Raw genomic sequence first — 22,329 nt, 5'->3', positions numbered from 1 at the left:
ACTTAAACCTAACTAACCTAAGGACATCACACACATCCATGCCTGAGGCAGGATTCGAACCCGCGACCGTAGTGGTCACACGGTTCCAGACTGAAGCGCCTAGAACCGCACGGCCACACTGGCCGGCCACCATGAGGGTTAAGTAGACACAGAACTGTGTATTTCAATTGCAACCACCTACAGATCTAATGCAGAAGAAGTGACCATGTTCCAATAAAGCTATTACTGATAGGTGAGTGCTAAGGATAATGGGTGAGGAGTTCTAACAGTAACAAACGAAGCCCAGCAGCTTCACCTTCCATCATTTTACCACTCAGGTTGTTATCTTCAGAGCTTGTAGCACTTAGCAGGCATGTAAGGTGGAGTCTGAAATTTCTCTGGTGTCTTACTAATTGCTGCCTCTTCAAGATTCTATGATGTAACTTATCAGAAACTTTTTTATTTGTTAATACAGTCCAAGTTGCTACAAAATGACAAAGATAAGCAGGGACAGCATTATGATCAAGTTCACACATTTAACACAGAACTAATGACCATAGCAAAAAGACACTGTGGCATACATACAACTCCTGAGAAAGTTTACTGCAACCACCATTTTCTACCATGCAATGTTTTCACATATCTACCATCACTACATAGCTATTTATTGAAATAATGGAAATGTACTATTACCACCAAGAAACTGCATTACCGGTGGGGGAAAAAAAAAAAAAAGGTTCACCATAACCTCACTTTATTGCTCCACTTTCTTCCTGAGTACAGCTTTCCACAAGTAACAGTACCCATTCACTGGGTTCACTGGATATTTGTCAATCTCTACATACAATAAAAATCGAGAAAATTTGTTTATAAGATGTGAGACAACTGTTTGTACCTTTGGAAAATTACTGGAATGTTGTTTTGTTTCAGTTTCACAACAAAGTCACTTAACACAACTAATTCTGCAATCAATGTTTTTTCCTCTATTTTGTAATGTAACAACCCAGACCTTGTTTAATTTATGGCATTTTAATAGCAATATACACTACAGGAGACTTACCTTTCCTGCTCCGAGAGTCTACTCTCATCACATTCCTCGAGATATTTGTCTCCTCCTAAATATGTAGATGTTTGTGAATAGACAAGACCGTTAACAATAATTCCACTGAGCCTTGGAGATATACCTCTAAAACATCCAGAGACACCATCAATTGTCTTGATGTAAGACACTGTCAACAAAACAATTTTTGTTAGTACACTGTATATTTGCTAAAAGAAGAATTACGCACATTCCTATGTATTTAATGTGACGTTACAGCTGCCAGATGCATAGCTACCGCAAAAATTCATTGCTGTGCTCCAATAAACACATTACAAAATAGTCACACTTCACATCCACACATCTGTTTCACAGCTTCTTACACCACTTCAAACAACAATTTCTGAATGACACAGTAGTAGTAGTAGTAGTAGTAGTAGTAGTAGTAGAAGAAACTTAAGACATCATACAAAACATCTGCATGTTGTCGCATTTTCTACTGAGAAGATAAAATCATAGAAGTGATTTGTTCCATATCATAACAAGAAGTCACAATTCTGGACATGTAAACACAAGCAACTAACCAACACACAGAATGACAACCACTCAAACTAACAAAGAAATTCAATGCACGGTGTACTGGCTTATTTCTGGGTTTTATTGGGTACAAGAGGGGAGAGAGATGAGAAGTACAAGAGAAAATAAGATTTAGTAATGTTGTGGCTGACTGTTAATGCAATCAATTTTGAGACTAGGATAGCAGGAAGCATAGTGAAGTGAATGCCAGTTTTAAGTTGCATACAGCAGCTAGAGGGGAACACTGTTACGCTCTACTTCTCACACAGCTCCCAAACCTTTGTTAACATTGAAACACCCATACCTCCAACTACAGCTTTTATTCAACAGCTGTCAATTTACACATCATAATGCCCCTTGCCTATAGCCCAGACAAAATAAGTAGAACTTATCCAAATACTATGAAGATCTCACAGATACCTTATCAGATGAAGTACCCTTTCCATGGGTTACAGTTCCTCAACATTCCAGTCACTGCCACCTTTCCTCCAGCATCTCTGTTAAACAGGTATGAAACAACAAAACCTTAATTATCCTAAATAACACTAACAGCCCATTCGCATCGTCTGCCACAACTTTGAAAACCTTGTTAACATATACCTATTTCCCATATACATTTCTTTCATTTATTTGGTTTGAGTTATGTCTTCATCTTTCATACTTCTTTTCTTTGCATTAAGCTTCTCTCTACGACTTCTTGACAACTCTTACGCAGAAGTGCTGAATTTCAAGGTGTTATACAATTGTTATTGCCACTTTGTTTCTTATAATGTGTATCTCTTGTGTGTTCAAGGTTTGTAGGGATTTACTTCCACTCAGTGCTAATGCATGCCATTTCCTTTTTCTGTTTCATCCTTATCTCAGGAAAACAATTTTAGAAAATTATAATTTTGGTATGTTGAACTATTTTTAAATTTGTATTTTTCTATCATACTGCAGATGTTCCTGTTTAGTGGCCAGCAACAAGATAACAACTTTTCATTTAAAAGTCCCCATGCCGGAAGGGAAGCAGTGAATGACATCTCTGTCTTCTTCACATGGTTAACATTATCCTTCCACCTATAGACAGTTTCATCATTCTTATTCATAATCATATTCACATTAATTATTATATACATAGTATTATATTCATTATACATACAGGGTGTTTCAAAAATGACCGGTATATTTGAAACGGTAATAAAAACTAAACGAGCAGCGATAGAAATACACAGTTTGTTGCAATATGCTTGGGACAACAGTACATTTTCAGGCAGACAAACTTTTGAAATTACAGTAGTTACAATTGTCAACAACAGATGGCGCTGCGGTCTGGGAAACTCTATAGTACGATATTTTCCACATATCCACCATGCGTAGCAATAATATGACGTAGTCTCTGAATGAAATTACCCGAAACCTTTGACAACGTGTCTGGCGGAATGGCTTCACATGCAGATGAGATGTACTGCTTCAGCTGTTCAATTGTTTCTGGATTCTGGCGGTACACCTGGTCTTTTAAGTGTCCCCACAGAAAGAAGTCACAGGGGTTCATGTCTGGCGAATAGGGAGGCCAATCCACGCCGCCTCCTGTATGTTTCGGATAGCCCAAAGCAATCACACGATCATCGAAATATTCATTCAGGAAATTAAAGACGTCGGCCGTGCGATGTGGCCGGGCACCATCTTGCATAAACCACGAGGTGTTCGCAGTGTCGTCTAAGGCAGTTTGTACCGCCACAAATTCACGAAGAATGTCCAGATAGCGTGATGCAGTAATCGTTTCGGATCTGAAAAATGGGCCAATGATTCCTTTGGAAGAAATGGCGGCCCAGACCAGTACTTTTTGAGGATGCAGGGACGATGGGACTGCAACATGGGGCTTTTCGGTTCCCCATATGCGCCAGTTCTGTTTATTGACAAAGCCGTCCAGGTAAAAATAAGCTTCGTCAGTAAACCAAATGCTGCCCACATGCATATCGCCGTCATCAATCCTGTGCACTATATTGTTAGCGAATGTCTCTCGTGCAGCAATGGTAGCGGCGCTGAGGGGTTGCCGCGTTTGAATTTTGTATGGACAGAGGTGTAAACTCTGGCGCATGAGACGATACGTGGACGTTGGCGTCATTTGGACCGCAGCTGCAACACGGCGAACGGAAACCCGAGGCCGCTGTTGGATCACCTGCTGCACTAGCTGCGCGTTGCCCTCTGTGGTTGCCGTACGCGGTCGCCCTACCTTTCCAGCACGTTCATCTGTCACGTTCCCAGTCCGTTGAAATTTTTCAAACAGATCCTTTATTGTATCGCTTTTCGGTCCTTTGGTTACATTAAACCTCCGTTGGAAACTTCGTCTTGTTGCAACAACACTGTGTTCTAGGCAGTGGAATTCCAACAGCAGAAAAATCCTCTATTCTAAGGAATAAACCATGTTGTCCACAGCACACTTGCACGTTGTGAACAGCACACGCTTACAGCAGAAAGACGACGTACAGAATGGCGCACCCACAGACTGCATTGTCTTCTATATCTTTCACATCACTTGCAGCGCCATCTGTTGTTGAAAATTGTAACTACTGTAATTTTGAAAGTTTGTCCACCTGAAAATGTACTGTTGTCCCAAGCATATTGCAACAAACGGTGTATTTCTATCGCTGCTCGTTTAGTTTTTATTGCCGTTTCAAATATACCGGTCATTTTTGAAACACCCTGTATAATCATCATATTAACAGATTACTGTTGCTTCAGCATCATGCAACATTGCACATAATCACATCACTTTGCACACCAAGTTGCATCCTTTGCTTGTTGCCTGTGTAATCATGACCATGGTGTTTCTATGGGCAGTATGTGTTTAAGCAATAACAAGAAAGATAAATTGTTTGTAAAATTCATTATATAATATAGAAAAAGAATTTTTAAAGATTCTTGGATGAAAAGCAATAAATGCAGCAACGTCATAAGCAAGTTAAGTTGTAAGAATAAAGAGTTTTACAATGAAAACAAGTACAATAAATACAAACAGACGCATCACAAAACCATAATGCAGTGTCATCAACTATGTTTAACTCCAGTTATGTTGCCATATTATTTCAAGTCATGGAAGCCTATGATGTCTACAGTCAACCCTACTAAAACAGAGCGTCTTGAATTCAAAGGTGCTAGTACATATCAGTCATCAGTGGTACAGTCTTACCTAGTTGCCAGAGACAAAGTCTGAGTCGTTCACTTAATGAGGCCAATAAAACCAGCAATCCCTCAAAATTCAAAGTCTGGCCAGAGGAACCACCTGGCAACACTATATTATGTGGAACTATCTGGAGGAAGCTCTCTCTTCTCAAGTGTCTGCAGCTCGTGGTCTAGTGGCTAGCATTGCTACCTCTAGATCGCGGGATCCCGGGTTTCATTCCTGGCCGCGTTGGGGATTTTCTATGCCCCGGAACTGGGCGTTTGTGTTGTCATTATTCCATCAATGATTCATGAAAGTGGCTAGACTGGACTGTGTACAGATTGGGAATGTGTATGGGTGCTGATGACTGCGCAGTTGAGTGCCCCACAAACCAAACAATATCATCATCATCATCATCATCATCTCAAGCTGTTACAGGGCTGTACCTGGTCATAACCTAATGATAAATGTCATGTAATGTAGATATACAGTCACAAGTTTGAGTTCACTCCTTCCTCTACTTTTTAAATTGTGTTCCTGGTGTCTATTAATGTATGTCTGATGGAACCTCAAAGAGAATTTACTTCACTTTCTAACCCACAGCAAAAAATTCCAGAAACAATTCTGCAAAACAGTTCGTGACTGCATCAAGATCAGATCAGTTCATGCTTGAGAGTTCCTTTGCCCAAACAGTGGCCACCTGATGTCAGATGCTATGTGACCAGGTGAATGTGGAGTGGTGTATGAGTATATTTATCAGCTGCAGTTTTCTTATTTGAAGTTCTAATCTTTAGTGACCGGCTAGAACATTATGATCACCCACCTAATAGCCAGTATGTTCACCTTTGTCATGGATACTTTGGCAGAGTGCTGGAGGGGGCTGGCACCACATCTGCACTCAAGTCACCTAATTGCCGTAAATTCTGGAATTCAGATCTGGCGAGTTGGGGGGCCAGCACAGCAACTGGAACTTGCCATTGTGTTCCTTTAACCATTCCATTACACTCCTGGTCTTGTGACATGGCACATTATCTTGTTGAAAAATGCAACTGCCTTCAGGAAACAATATAGTCATGAAGGGGTGTACATGGTCTGGAAACCAGTGCACAATACTCCTTGGTCATCATGATGCTTCGCACAAGGTCCACTGGACCCATGGATGTCCATGTGAATGTTACCCAGGGCATAACAGAGCCGCTGCCAACTAGTCTCTGTCCCACAGTACAGGTGTCAAAGAGCTGTTCCCCTGGAAGATGACTGAATCGTGCCCTCTCATCGGCTTCATGAAGAAGGTATCGGAATTCATCAGACCATGCAATGCTCTGCCACTGGGCCAACATCCAGTGCTGATGGTCACATGCCAATTTCAGTCATGGTCGCCAATGTTGTGATGTTAACACTGACACATGCATGGATTGTCGGCTGTGGGGGCCCATCCTTAGGGATGTTCGGTGCTCTGTGTGTTCAGACACACATGTACTCAGTCCAGCATTAAAGTCTGATGTTAGTTCTGCCACAGTTGTTTCACCAGCCTGCCCAGCCTACGATGTCTGACATCTGTAATGAGGGGTGGCTGCCCAGCCCCACGATGCCTTTACTTAGTTTCACCATGTGTATAAGACCCTCAACCACAGCACTCCTCAAACAACAGACAAGCTGTGCAGTTTCCGAAATGTCTGTATCGAGACTATGGCCCATCACAATCTGCCCTCAGTCAAACACAGATAGATCACGTGCCTTCCCTATTCTACACACGGACAGCATGCACCCTGATACTACATGCACCGCGCGCGCGAGCGAGCGAGCGAGCGAGCGAGCGAGCGAGCGAGAGAGAGAGAGAGAGAGAGAGAGAGAGAGATACTTGTCGCCTGGACAGGTTTATATTGATAGTTAATGGATGGTCATAATGTTCATGCCATTAAGTGTACCTTGCATTTACATATTGGATTTTGCATACTTGAAGTGGCAGTCGATGGATTTACAAGACTGCACCTGAATTATCCCAGTAAGTTATCTCATTATTTAGTTGTAATTCTGATGAAATATTACAAACAATTCGGGCATAATAAGTGACTGAGTTGGAAAATGTTTTGACTGCAAGAAGCTTATTTTGTGAGTAAATTACAATGTCTCATTCACTTTTTGGAAAACCTGCTTCTTTCTACCTTAGACTACAACAGCTAAAAGAGAATGTTTACATTCTTGATGTCTTGCTAGCTGTGTCCTACTGCAACTGTAGGCCTATCTATAGATTCAAATCCCACTAGAAGAAGTACATTTAAAGTTAGATGTCTGCCTCCTCTTGTTCTTCTATTGTAATTGAAAACAAATTAAATAACGGAATCCTACAAAATCCTTGGAGTCGTATTTCAATGCTGTGTAGTTACAAAAAGTAGCTTTTTGTAATTGTCAGGTGACTGATGTAGTTTACCAAACTTTTATTAGTTCATAGGCATTTTTCTGTTGTTCATTTTCACTGTTTTTTGAATGGTAACATTGGATGTTCACCATGCAAAATATTCATATTTAACTACAGAGCAGTGGCAGAATACCCAGTCAGAGAAGCTGCAACAAGAAGCCGGTTAATAGAGGAATGAATCTGCATTCATGTCACAATTTGAGACACATCCTCACTGGGTGTAACAGGTGGGTGGAGGGTGCAGCTGTGAATGATGGTGTGGTAAACAGTAACACTTGTTTATTGCCTCCACAACTGGGTGACAATGTGCTGCAAAAGAAATTACGTTATTGGTAGAAAGATACAGGCATAGGGAATTTTTCTCCGATTAATTGACGTCTAACAGGTCTGTCTATGTGGGGTGCAGAGGTGTGAGGCTTTTGATGCACTGCTGAGCAACTATTTCCAGGTAGATATTAAGTCTAGACTATAATCCAACAAAGTGGTACTTTGGCATCATGAATCCGCAGCATACGGAGGGTCTCTGCAAGTTTTAGAACTGCCTGCCTATCTGAGACAACATATTACAAATTTATAATTCCCATGTGCATACTGTAGTAATCTAAAAGCATCATTCATATTAAAATGTCAAGGAACAAATTAATAATAGTATGCTCAGGTGCTACATAGTCTCAGACACATGCTCAGCTTGGTGAACCTGTCATTATTTTGAGTTCTACATATACATCCATATTCCGCAAGCCACCTGCCAGTGTGTGGCGGAGGGTACCTTGAGTACCTCTATCGGTTCTCCCTTCTATTCCAGTCTCGTATTGTTCGTGGAAAGAAGGATTGTCGGTGTGCTTCTGTTTGGGCTCTAATCTCTCTGATTTTATCCTCATGGTCTCTTCGCGAGATATACGTAGGAGGGAGCAATATACTGCTTGACTCTTCGGTGAAGGTATGTTCTCGAAACTTCAATAAAAGCCCGTACCAAGCTACTGAGCGTCTCTCCTACAGAGTCTTCCACTGGAGTTTATCTATCATCTCCGTAACGCTTTGGCGATTACTAAATGATCCTGTAATGAAGCATGTTGCTCTCCGTTGGATCTTCTCTATCTCTTCGATCAACCCTATCTAGTACGGATCCCACACTGCTGAGCAGTATTCAAGCAGCGGGCATACGCAATCTGCAAAGCTCTTCAAAATAGACACTTCTGTTTCTACTGACAAAGCATTACCAGTGGATATACTGTAATCATAAAAAGTAGATGATATGTGTCATTCTTTCAGTATTTATAATCTGAACGATAGTTTTGCTTAAGCATTACTTATGCTAGACACTACTGTCAGCATTTTGTGGTCACTGTTCCATGCTCTGATAACAAATGCTTCTTTTGTGATAGCAGAAGCTGGAATTTAACTTTTGCACAAGATAGATTCACTGGTTCCATGTTAAATTGTTTTTTACACACAGAATTACACAAATAACAGCACAGTTTCCTGCACAGTAGCCCTTCTTGATTTGTAACTTTAATGTATTCATCAGTCACATTTGGTAATCAATGCTGTAGTGCTGTCTCTGCATTTGTGTGCCTATCTTTTAGGGATAGTGCTGATCTCAAGAAAGGTATTTTCTAATCCTACAATTATAAAAAATGATATGTTGCCTACTCATAATGTATCTGGTTAATAATGCTTCTTAGTTTTGTGTACACTTCACACAGAATTACGTAAGTAACTGTGACAGTTACTGTTTTATAGTGCTTAATTTGTAGTTGTGCATCTGAGTATTATTAATAACTACATAAGTCCATAAACCTACTTACAGAAATGTGAGTAAGGCAACTGACAAATACTTTGCAAATTCTGGCCCTCAGCAGGCGTGTCTTTGGGATGCAAGCTGTAGTCACTTCCAAGCCAATTCATGGAACACAGCGGCTGGTAATATTCCTGCTGGTAGTATCACTGAATCTTTGCAACAATATATGTTATTTTTGGCAACTCTGACTAAAATGTTACTTCCTGGAATTACCTTGCTAAATTCACTTTATATATTTGTATCATTTCTATTGAATTAGCTGAGCAATTTAAGCTTAAGATGCAAGATATGGTCATCAGGTTATGCTTTTGAGCCCAGGCAAGTTGTATGACATGAAGAATATAACTAATCATCTTTTACATTGTGATTTACCTGTCCCAACCACCACTGGGACAATAATGGAGACAAATGCTGCAGCTCTTGAACAGCTCACAAGTAACGAAGTCACGCTATAAGGTGAAAGCTGCACAGAGTCTCGCTTGAAATCTCACTGGAGGCCATCTTATTATCTACTCTGTGACATAGCTACAAGCAACCTGTCTGAAAATGAAAAAGCAAATCTTAAATCTTCTCCATTATATGCTTCTTAATGCCAGTACCCCATAATGTAAGGGTGAAGAAGTATGATACTGCACAACTGATAAAGCCTCTTTTCACTTCTGCCAACATAATTTTTGGCTTCTGTGAATTTATGAAATAAATGAATTTATGAAATACCACGTTTCTGTACCACCTGACTATGATTCAGGACAACAACTAAATAAACCATTTTGAAGCCCAGAGTAAGTAATTATAATTCGAACCAAAACAGGCACGCTCACGACGCAGATACCTCGTGGTATTAAAATAAACTTTTGTCAAAGTTATCATGGTAAGTTTTATTTCATTTGTGTTAGTACAGTGCTTACTTTAAGGCATTTTCCATTAGTTTATTGGATACAACAGTAAATATCAAGAGGGAAATTGATCAATTTACAGGGTGTTAGAAAAAGAACTCCCCAGTTTTAAGTATAAATTTAATGGGGAAATTAATGAAAAAATTACATCAATGAGTACATGCCATGAAAGAGAATTCCTTCAAGTTCTGTTTAATGTTAGTAGACTTCAACGTGGGATCCATTTGCTGCCCGGCACACACCGAGATGATATTCCACTTCTCACCACATTTCACTGGTTTCCTTGAAAGACATTAACCAATGATGGATAGTTTTTGCTGTAGGTGGTTCACCACTATACTGACGTCTAAAATTATGTTGCACTGTTATAACTGACTCATCACTTTTCACAAGCCAGGTAACACACTGCACTTTTTGTTGCTGAGTATACATTGTTGCATGCACGCCTGGACTAGACTGAGGAAACAGGAAAAAACAGCACTGGTGCCGTCTCAAGGTCAAGCAGACCTGCCAACTTCAGGGGAGCCAAACTTTGAGAGTTGATGAATCAAACACCACAAACTAAAATAGTGTATGTCACTTTGTACAGATTCTAGAACACATTAAAACTAGGGAGTTCTTTTTCAAACACCATGTATTTTCCCACATTATCTAAAATAGTCTGACAATGCTCAGGGGTCATTCCATGTCAAATCAACCAATTGTACTACATGATTTGAACCATGACCCCTCAGATTTGGATGTTTTTTTTTCTGGTTATGTACCCACTAACACTAGTTTGTTAGAATTACACAGGCCTACCTCAGTATTCATAGCCTAGAAATAGTCTGCTTTTCACCTCACTAGTGTGTATTGCAGTAGTAAAATATTATTTTATACAAGAACCCATTGAGATCCCATCTTGAAATTTTGCATGCATGTAGTCAGACTGGACCACACATACAATTTTTATAAAAAAATCCAAGGGTACATATTTTGGAAATTTCAAAAAATGTGTTTTGGAATAGTTTAAAATTTTCAGATATAGGTAGCATAGTCATGTTACATATCAAATTGAAGGGAATTTATAGAGGAAAACAATGGTGCAAGTTTGAGTTCTCTAGGTTGTATAGTTTTTGAGCTACAGCATTTTAAAACAATCATTGATGGATCAAAAACGGAGGTTTTTTTTATTTTTAAACCCTTGAAACTCAAAAACCAAAGGCCAGAAAAATTTGAAATTTCAAATTTAAGCTAGTGTTAGTGGGTACATTACCTGAAAATAAAATAAAATAAATAAATAAATAAATTTCATCTGAATCTGAGATATCAAGGTTCAGACTGTTAGTTGATTTGAGATGGAATGACCCTCAGATAGTTCACGAATCCATGACTAGAAAACTATTTACCGAGTTAAAAGATAATGTCAAACCAGGCCTGAAATGCATTTCTGCCCAGAAATTTTCTAAAGGTTGTTCAGTAAGGAACAGGAGGATAAACATCAGAGAGCATAAGATCAGAACAATATGGGATGATTACCAAACAAACTCTTGGTTAGTTTTTTTTTTTTTTTTTTTAAATCAGCAGATTGCATTATCATGTAATAGCAACATATGACAGTTTTATCAGTGTTTTTCACACAGAGAGCGATGGGTGTCTCAGTTGGCAACAAACACCAGGTGTGATGTACATGCCCTTGGGGTGTGCTTTGCATTACACAACACTCTTCTCGAGTCACCACCTGCGAAGTATTATCTTCACGTGGCCCTTTGCTCAAATGTTGTAGGGCTCTGCCTTTAATTTACATTGCTCGTCAACAGTAACAATACTGCAGAGGAATGCTCAACGATTGAACTGATGATGCTGAAGCAAAAACTCAGTAAAAGTCACCCTTCAATTTATGCTGCATTGAATTAAACATGCCTATTGAATGCAGTGTCACATTACAGATGGTCACATTTGATCACAAGTCAGTTTTTAATACTTCCTGAACGTGGAAAATCATTCATGCCAGAACAATCTTTCTTAAAAAAATTGGTGTGTTTTGCCCAAAAGCATTCATCCCATACACAACACAAGGTTTTGAACTGCCTCCTTTAGCTTTGCCACTCTTTCAACCACAGAAAGCAATATGTTGCAAATGTTAAGACCTTTTTCTACTTGTAATTCTATTTTACAACACTTGAATAATGTCCATATGTTTCAAATATACAAAATTCAATACACAACTGCAAGATAAATACTAGTTGACAAATACACTCTTAACAATGCACTGCATTTAGCTGATCAGATGGCACCTAATGCCAGGCAGTGGGTGGCCGCTGCAGGACGAGGAAACTCTCGCGCATAAATTATTCTGATCTTGCCACAGCCATTAGCTGTTTTGTGGAATTATTTCTGGAAGTTTTTGCTATTACTAGTGGGACAAAGTGAAATTAATTATCTTTGAGGTTCCATGAAACATACATTTAGCAGACACCCAAAATGCAGAAAACAGAGGAAGCAGTGGACTTTAACTCGCAACTATGTGCCTATTGTGCAACGTTCACCACTAGACCCTGAGCAGATACAGCACTGAAACAGCTCAAGAAGAGAGAACACTTTCTCCAGACACTTCCACATCCTACAGTGTTGTTGATCGTGCATATGGCAAGAATTAGAACTCAGATGCAGCTTGTTTTATTGCCGGCCTTATGTGAATGACAGAATCAGTCTCTGCAGCAACCACGTTTTATGGGCAAGATTATCCATCTTTCCATAAGTGCAGACCGATGCAAAGAACACAATATTGGTACTTACATCTCCATCTTGTGAGTAAAAATTAACTTTTATTGAATACTAATTGGAGGTGTATCACCAATCCTGGAAGCTGTGCTCAACACATGCTTGTTAACAAAAGTTGTACGGCACTCGGTCTGCAGAGGATGATGATGATGACAGCTGCAGGCTTGTGTGCAAAAAGTTTTATAGATGGGCATCCAGTAATTAGACTCTCAGAGAGATAAGTGAAGAACTGATGTCAGCAGTTTTAAGACTTACTACTTCATACGTAAGCAAGAGTGTCCTCACACTAGCCACAGGATCACATGACGTGCAGGATGTGTATTGTCAGCTTCAATAAGTCGTTCAATATGCTCTGTGATCAAGTTCAATTCTCCTCACACAATGGCAGCAGCCGGCTCAGTGAATGATATTTTGCTTATTGTGAGAACCCACAGACAATGAAGTAGTGTGCTGTTCACAAACAAATTCCAGTTTTTTGTCTTGAGAGGGATTTTTACTGTCCGTTATCTTGTGCTCCAGTGCAATACTTTGCAATCCCGGCAATATAGTGGAAAGGACCCAATAACAAGGCCAGAGTTCTTGCCTGGAATGACATGTTAGGGGCACAGAAAGATGCTGAACTTTAATCAGACACAGTCTTGTCACACTCACAAATCTGCATCAAAGGTTCTTTACCCACTAGGAAACAAAACCATACAGTACTGAACTCCCATTTATAACTCTCCTTCTTGAGTCATGTGCAAAGATAAAAAACAGACAAACTTTAAAATTCAGTAAAGCTTTAGGATTTGCTTACCTTAATATCCAGTTACCAAGTTTAAAAGCTAAAATATTTCTTCTGTACAAAAATGCTGCTCATACTTATACTCCTGACCTGCTATCAACATATTTCCTTACACTGAACAGTTGGCTATAACTACAAAATGTAAGTCCATGGACTAATAAAATTAGTTCTTTACTCTGCAGATGGTTCAAAGCAGTACAAATACTATAATAAACCTTGAATGTAGTGAAACAGTTCATGCCTGAAGAACAAGACTAAATATTCCACAAGTTACTGGTGAACTCCTTCCCATAGGAAATTCTATGTAGAAAGGAAAGTATAACTCATAAGGGTGTGATAAACCATTATGTATTGTATACAAATGAAGTGCATATGTGACATAGATGTATTTATAGCAACAATAGAAATGTCTGCTGTATGACTCCAAAAATTACGGAAAATAAAAATAACTTCTACAGCTACCTACAGTATAATGTAAAGCAAGCTGAAACTATCATTTCCCATTCTTCTGTCAGTGCAACATACACATAAACGATTTATTTCACCAATACTGTACACGGCGACACAAAAAAATTCTAGTATGGCAAATAAGTAAAATCTGAATTTGTGGGTTAGCACTCTTTTAGTGCATATACATAGCAGCCAAACACGGGCATCTGACTTAACTATGCCCAAAGTATACTAAATTTCTTGTCCTAGTGATAAAGCAGTACTTTTGCCCACAGATTTCTTGCATATACTGCACTATATCAATGACCACTGGAGATAATGTGATTAGTAACTACGAGGCGGCGTTATTTACGGCACGCTGCGTTAGGAAATAAGATCGCCGTTTAACGTCCCATCGATAACGAAGGTCATTATAGACGGAACAAAGGCCATTTCCTTTCAAAGTAACCATCGTGATATTTGTCTGGGGTGTCGCCTTAGGAATTTTGTGGAATGAATGATTTCTACATACTTTCCGGTAAGGTTTGATTCCCAAGAAGTAAGACACTGAATAGTAAGCATGACCATAAATACTGTCGCTCAACATAGTTCATCATCATTCCTTTAACCCGCATTTCAAGATTCTTACTGCACAATACACTAATCAGCAATAGCCGGTAATCTTACGAATCACCGGTAAGGAAAAGTAACTGCATTCATTATTTAAGGTGTATGATGTTATCTTACCATATTGAAACACATTTGGAAGAGCAAGAGCCGGCTTTCCGAACAGGGTCTTCGTTGGGTACGGTTTTATAGGTTCATAACCAATCTAAAACACAAAAAATTGTAATCAAGATACATAAAATTTATGCATACAGAGTAACGTACAGTTAAGCATTATCTTACCTGAATAAGGACTTTTGCATATTCTACTGGGTGGAAAATTATGGCTCCTCCAACTCTCAATCCGAGATTTACCCATTTCAAGTGGTCCAACTTTTCTGACATTCTTGGGCAGTTTTTCAACTATTGACAAACTTTGTAACTCCCCACCAACAACCATCCCCTACGGTCGGCAAAGACCTTTCTGTTTTACAGCAGTTCAAAGATCTACGATACACAGAGTTCCAACACACGATGTATTCATGTACGCGTAATACCAACTGGCAGCAACAGCAGCATGCTTATAAATTTCCAGAAGAACCTGTGTATCTAAAAGTTGCACTAGACATTAATATGCTAACGGAAGCATAATGCAGCATAATTATTCGAGAAGATGCCAATCTTCTATAGCAACGTTTAAATTCCTATATTTTTTATTTGTAACGTCGTTACTTTCCATTGTACAATACGTTGAAACTCATCTCTCTTCCACTCGCGAAGCGCAGGAAGACTGATTAATCATTTGCACCGCAAGGTATTTCTAGATTCTTAATTGGAATGAATTCTGTGAAAATTGGGGTACCGCAGGGGAGCGTTCTAGGACCTCTCCTATATCTTCTTTACATAAAAGATATCAAGATTCCAGTAAATGGTACTCACATAACCCTGTTTGTGGAAGACACAAACATTGTAGTAACCGACATAAACCGGGTATTGCCAACACCTGAAAGCAGAGTTATAGAATATTTGCAAAACTGGTTTGAAATGAACAAATTAACCATAAATATCTCTAAAACTAATTATATCCATTACAGGAAAACAAAGTCACACTCGGATCTGGATCTCAGAATACAAAATAAAGAAATTGTGAGAGTTGCTACCACAAAATTTTTTGGTGTACTTATAGACGAAAATTTACACTGGAAATCCCACATCCAGTATCTCTCTCGTAAGTTAAGCTCCACTTGCTTTGCATTACGTGTTATTAGCTTTGTATGTAGTAGGGAATGTAGCAGAACTGTTTAATTTTCTTATATATATTCTGTTATTACCTATGGCCTCACCTTCTGGGGTCATAGTAAGAAAAATCTCAAAACCATCTTCACTCTACAAAAACGAGCTGTTAGAATAATTACCAACAGTTCAAGGCTAACTCCTTCAAAGCAATTATTTCAACAGCTAAATATTCTACCCCTACCGTGCCTCTACATACAAACAAGCGTAATTAATGTGAAAAGAAATATTGACAATTTCCAATCCTACTAGGATCTACATACTTACAACACAAGAAAGTGCAATGACATTCATATTAAAAGAGTTAACAAGGCTTTGGCGCAGAAACAAACAAACATACAAGGAAGTAGATGGTATAACAAACTACCAGTAAAGATAAAAGGAATAAAAAAATTGTCTTCATTTAAAGAAGCAGTATTCAAATTTTTAATGACCAACTGCTATTATAGTGTAAACGAATACCTGGAATAGCTTCATACGAAACAATTAGATTTATGTACTCTGTGTCAATAGTAATTTTTATCTTACTGTTACTATGATCTAAATAAATAATATGTACAAAAGTGTTAGAATTATTATGTGTTATGTCTAAATATCAACTGTGTATTGCATGAAAAAGTCTTTCTCATACATTAATGTAATTAATCAAAGTTGCACATGCTAATTCAATTCGGACTGATGTTGTGTAGTCCTATTGTGCACATTTGTATTATGTAGAGTATTGTTCACCCTTTATATATATATATACACTCCTGGAAATTTAAATAAGAACACCGTGAATTCATTGTCCCAGGAAGGGGAAACTTTATTGACACATTCCTGGGGTCAGATACATCACATGATCACACTGACAGAACCACAGGCACATAGACACAGGCAACAGAGCATGCACAATGTCGGCACTAGTACAGTGTATATCCACCTTTCGCAGCAATGCAGGCTGCTATTCTCCCATGGAGATGATCGTAGAGATGCTGGATGTAGTCCTGTGGAACGGCTTGCCATGCCATTTCCACCTGGCGCCTCAGTTGGACCAGCGTTCGTGCTGGACGTGCAGACCGCGTGAGACGACGCTTCATCCAGTCCCAAACATGCTCAATGGGGGACAGATCCGGAGATCTTGCTGGCCAGGGTAGTTGACTTACACCTTCTAGAGCACGTTGGGTGGCACGGGATACATGCGGACGTGCATTGTCCTGTTGGAACAGCAAGTTCCCTTGCCGGTCTAGGAATGGTAGAACGAGGGGTTCGATGACGGTTTGGATGTACCGTGCACTATTCAGTGTCCCCTCGACGATCACCAGTGGTGTACGGCCAGTGTAGGAGATCGCTCCCCACACCATGATGCCGGGTGTTGGCCCTGTGTGCCTCGGTCGTATGCAGTCCTGATTGTGGCGCTCACCTGCATGGCGCCAAACACGCATACGACCATCATTGGCACCAAGGCAGAAGCGACTCTCATCGCTGAAGACGACACGTCTCCATTCGTCCCTCCATTCACGCCTGTCGCGACACCACTGGAGGCAGGCTGCACGATGTTGGGGCGTGAGCGGAAGACGGCCTAACGGTGTGCGGGACTGTAGCCCAGCTTCATGGAGACGGTTGCGAATGGTCCTCGCCGATACCCCAGGAGCAACAGTGTCCCTAATTTGCTGGGAAGTGGCAGTGCGGTCCCCTACGGCACTGCGTAGGATCCTACGGTCTTGGCGTGCATCCGTGCATCGCTGCGGTCTGGTCCCAGGTCGACGGGCACGTGCACCTTCCGCCGACCACTGGCGACAACATCGATGTACTGTGGAGACCTCACGCCCCACGTGTTGAGCAATTCGGCGGTACGTCCACCCGGCCTCCCGCATGCACACTATACGCCCTCGCTCAAAGTCCGTCAACTGCACATACGGTTCACGTCCACGCTGTCGCGGCATGCTACCAGTGTTAAAGACTGCGATGGAGCTCCGTATGCCACGGCAAACTGGCTGACACTGACGGCGGCGGTGCACAAATGCTGCGCAGCTAGCGCCATTTGACGGCCAACACCGCGGTTCCTGGTGTGTCCGCTGTGCCGTGCGTGTGACCATTGCTTGTACAGCCCTCTCGCAGTGTCCAGAGCAAGTATGGTGGGTCTGACACACCGGTGTCAATGTGTTCTTTTTTCCATTTCCAGGAGTGTGTGTGTCTATATATATATATATATATATATATATATATATATATATATATATATATATATATATATATATATATATTGAAACGTGTACCAGCGATGGCGAGGCATGACAGAATCTCTGACCAGAGAGTTATTTATTGTTGCTAGTCTGTGCTTGACCGCGCAAGAGTTCAGTTGCGTATAGTGAGTCGGCAGGAACAGTAGTTGCATATAGAGAGTCGGCAGGAACAGTAGTTGTGTGTAAGGAGTCGGCGGGCGTCGACATGGGTCTCTGGTCACGGTTCTGGACGAGGTATATTGTTATCGAAGGTAATGAAGCAGCATTGCACTCAGCTAATAATATATGTTAATCGTAATTAATTTGTTCAAGAATTGCCCCAATAATAATTTTCTTTTAAAGTAACTCTTTTAAACAAAAGGATTCATTTCAAGTTAAATAATATTTCCCATGCATTCCCTCCAAGAATCAAAATTAAATGGGGGCCAGCATTGCACTGAGCTGTGCCGAAAATAAGAGCAGATATATATGCAGTTTACTGAGGTAAGAATTTTGGTTTCTCTATTCAGGTTTAATTATTTCACAGGGCCGAAGGTCAGCACAGCTGCCCTTATAAAATTTATCAGGTTCATCTTAAGGTTAATTTTGTGGAGACTTAACATTTTTGCACATTTTTATTATCATTGAGTTTTATTACTGTGGGAAGCTAACATTTGGCTCTATTTGCATTATCATTCAAATCTTTTCATATAAAATTTCTTGCCAGGAGGTTACGCTTAGCTCATTTTTATTATTCAGTTTTGTGGGAAGACAACATTTCACTTAATATTGATCTTTTTAAGTTTTACAGGGAGGTTACAGACTTCTGATGATTTGTAATTAGGAAATGAGTACCAATGTTCTCTGTAAAACACCACATGAATATTATAACTTCTGATGATTTGTAATTAGGAAATGAGTACCAATGTTCTCTGTAAAACACCACATGAATATTATGACTTCTGATGATTTGTAATTAGGAAATGAGTACCAATGTTCTCTGTAAAACCACACATGAATATTATGACTTCTGATGATTTGTAATTAGGAAATGAGTGCCAATGTTCTCTGTAAAGCACCACATGAATATAATGACTTCTGATGATTTGTAATTAGCAAATGAGTGCTAGTGTTCTCTGTAAAACACCACATGAATATTATGACTTCTGATGACTTATAATTAGGAAATGAGTACCAATGTTCTGTGTAAAACACCACATGAATAATATGACTTCTGATGACTTGTAATTAGGAAATGAATGGCTATGTTCTTTGTAAATCATTATATGAATATTATTATGTAATGACTTCTGATGATTTGTAATTAGGAAATGAGTACCAATGTTCTCTGTAAAACACCACATGAATATTATGACTTCTGATGACTTATAATTAGGAAATGAGTACCAATGTTCTCTGTAAAACACCATATGAATATTATGACTTCTGATGATTTATAATTAGGCAATGAGTGCCAATGTTCTGTGTAAAACGCCAATTTATGAACATTATTCTGTAATACTACATACATGGTACAGAAATGTTCAATAACTGGGCAATGAATGCCGCAAACTACTAATGTAATTCTCAGTGAAGACTAGTATGTGACTTAATGTCCTTCACTTTCTGGCCTAACTACCCTGAATTACTGCAATATCCGTTCATCCTGTATATCCTCTTGATCATGGAGCACTATATTTGGTTTTTGCACTAATTCTACGTTGGTGTACCTTACAAGAACGTGGTGTTGACAAGACATGCTGTCCACCACCTTGAGCGATGGAGATGTTATTATGGTCCCACTGTTTGGTGTACCTAATGTACTGCTAAAATGATAACATGGAATATTACTACGACATTTCAGTGTCTTGGCTACGCTGATAAATACTTCTGGGAAAAGAACTTCAGATTGTTTCACTTGGTGTTGTGCTACAGTAGAAAGATATGGACTTTCAGTGCAGCTGCGTGCAACCTAAAGTGCTACAACCATGATGCAATCCTTCCCTTTCCTATCCTAATTCTTGTAACATAGTGAAAATCATTTTTTGCTAATATGATTTGTATTCATGACTAATACGTTTTTTTTTTCATTTGCTGATATGTTCTGAACTACAGTACATGTGCACTTATGTCATTTGTCAATGAGATTTGTACTCATTATGTCTATTTGTTGTGAAGACTTTGAAGAATTTTTCAGTGCATTGTGCACTTATGTCATTTGTTAATATGTTTTGTACTCGGTGCATGTGCACCACATTTACTTCATGTTCTATATCTGTATATTCTCTGTTTGTAAAGTTAATTAGTTAAGAAAAAATTTGTTGCTCATGGCAAGACAAATGACTCACCATAGCTGCCAAATTTTTGCCACCCCAGTGGAGGGTTATGAAACGTGTACCAGCGATGGCGAGGCATGACAGAATCTCTGACCAGAGAGTTATTTATCGTTGCTAGTCTGCGCTTGACCGCGCGAGAGTTCAGTTGCGTATAGTGAGTCGGCAGTAACAGTAGTTGCATATAGAGAGTCGGCAGGAACAGTAGTTTTGTGTGAGGAGTCGGCGGGCGTCGACATGGGTCTCTGGTCACGGTTCTGGACGAGGTATATTGTTATCGAAGGTAATGAAGCAGCATTGCGCTCAGGCTAATAACATATGTTAATTGTAATTAATTTGTTCAAGAATTGCCCCAATAATAATTTTCTTTTAAAGTAACTCTTTTAAACAAAAGGATTCATTTCAAGTTAAATAATATTTCCCATGCATTCCCTCCAAGAATCAAAATTAAATGTGGGCCAGCATTGCACTGAGCTGTGCCGAAAATAAGAGCAGATATATATGCAGTTTACTGAGGTAAGAATTTTGGTTTCTCTATTCAGGTTTAATTATTTCACAGGGCCGAAGGTCAGCACAGCTGCCCTTATAAAATTTATCAGGTTCATCTTAAGGTTAATTTTGTGGAGACTTAACATTTTTGCACATTTTTATTATCATTGAGTTTTATTACTGTGGGAAGCTAACATTTGGCTCTATTTGCATTATCATTCAAATCTTTTCATATAAAATTTCTTGCCAGGAGGTTACGCTTAGCTCATTTTTATTATTCAGTTTTGTGGGAAGACAACATTTCACTTAATATTGATTTTTTTAAATTTAACATTGTATTTTTTGACAAAATTCATGCAATTTACATTGTCTCTGGATGAATACTACTACTACTATTCCCATTTTCAGCAGTTATGTGAAACAACCATTATGGTTCAAATGAATCTTTGTCCATCTATACTGCCAAACAAGTATTCGATGTTCCCTTCTAAACAGTGAACAAGTGTTCATTTTTTGTTGGGGGAAGGATAAATCTTTTAACGGGCTTGATGTTGGTCTGCACAATGCCTTTCCTTACCAAACTTCTCAAGACGATTAACACTAGATATCAACGGAACACAGCGTTGGGCGTGGTCGCCGTCATATGGTGGAGTGTTCAGGATTCGTGTTCACACTAGATGGAACATTATTAACACGAGGTTATTTCGCTTAGCCCCTTACCGAATGATGAAATTGAGGTGGCTAGATACCATCCTTAATACAAAAAGTTGTAATATAGTATCAGAATTATGGGCTAACATCGATAAAGTTTATTGAAGGCCAAAGCAAACTCAATACTGGATGTTCCTATAGTAAACTGCTGAAAAAGGGAACAACATTCCAGAACATCGATTTTTAATTTTTAGCAAAAATGTTTACATACAAACACTTAAAACAAGATTTATAAAGGAATACATAGAGCGTGTTTAAGTTATCTATTTGTCTTTATTTATCTTTGTTTATCCAAGGATCGTCTCAAAATGATATAGGATCTGTTAAGATAATATAATGCAAATCAGTACACAAAATATACAACACACAGCACAGACAACACGCATTTATAAGGATAGGACAGCTAGCCTTTTGTCCTTCATTGCCACACATTCTGAGGATACTCGATGATGCCTCCTGGACTGTTTCTGGTTACTTGCAAAGTAAAACATAGTTCCACTCCTCACTGCTGCACACACAAACACACCCACTGATAACTCCTAAACTGAGAAGATGCTACCGTGTCCTTTGCCTCAATTCCAGAATCCATATTCAGTTATGTGCCCTGGTCCACCTGAAAAATTAGGCCAGCCGACATTACAATCAAGCATTACACATCTTTATGCATGATGCTTATGAGGGCAGTAAACCATAATCATGTACTGGAATGTGACAAGGTGATGTAGATATGCCCTTTCATTGCTATCCATAACTCTGAGCCATCTAAGAAATCTTTAACTGAGTAATATTGTTGTGAAGAATTTTTACCTGCTTTGCTAAACAAATGTATTTTCACTTTCCTTGGCAATTTATTATACAGATT

The 22,329-nt window shown here is 39.3% G+C and overlaps 1 protein-coding gene across 1 annotated transcript in view; it reads right to left on the bottom strand.

Annotated features, from left to right (window-relative positions):
- Positions 1 to 14,929, bottom strand: part of LOC126195140 (mitochondrial carrier homolog 2-like) — a 57,126-nt gene extending 42,197 nt beyond the window's left edge. Inside the window, exons 1-3 of the mRNA XM_049933646.1 lie at positions 14,741 to 14,929; positions 14,579 to 14,663; positions 1,040 to 1,208 (exon numbers count right to left, since the gene is read on the bottom strand). Coding sequence (XP_049789603.1) covers positions 1,040 to 1,208; positions 14,579 to 14,663; positions 14,741 to 14,842 — 356 coding nt within the window. The 5' untranslated portion in view covers positions 14,843 to 14,929. The remainder of the gene's footprint in view (positions 1 to 1,039; positions 1,209 to 14,578; positions 14,664 to 14,740) is intronic.
- Between the last annotated feature and the right edge of the window lie 7,400 nt (positions 14,930 to 22,329).

This window comes from Schistocerca nitens, chromosome 1, assembly GCF_023898315.1.
Source record: "Schistocerca nitens isolate TAMUIC-IGC-003100 chromosome 1, iqSchNite1.1, whole genome shotgun sequence".
NCBI lineage: Eukaryota > Metazoa > Arthropoda > Insecta > Orthoptera > Acrididae > Schistocerca > Schistocerca nitens.
The sequence above is the reverse complement of the archived record's forward strand: the minus strand, read 5'-3'. Positions and strand labels throughout refer to the sequence as shown.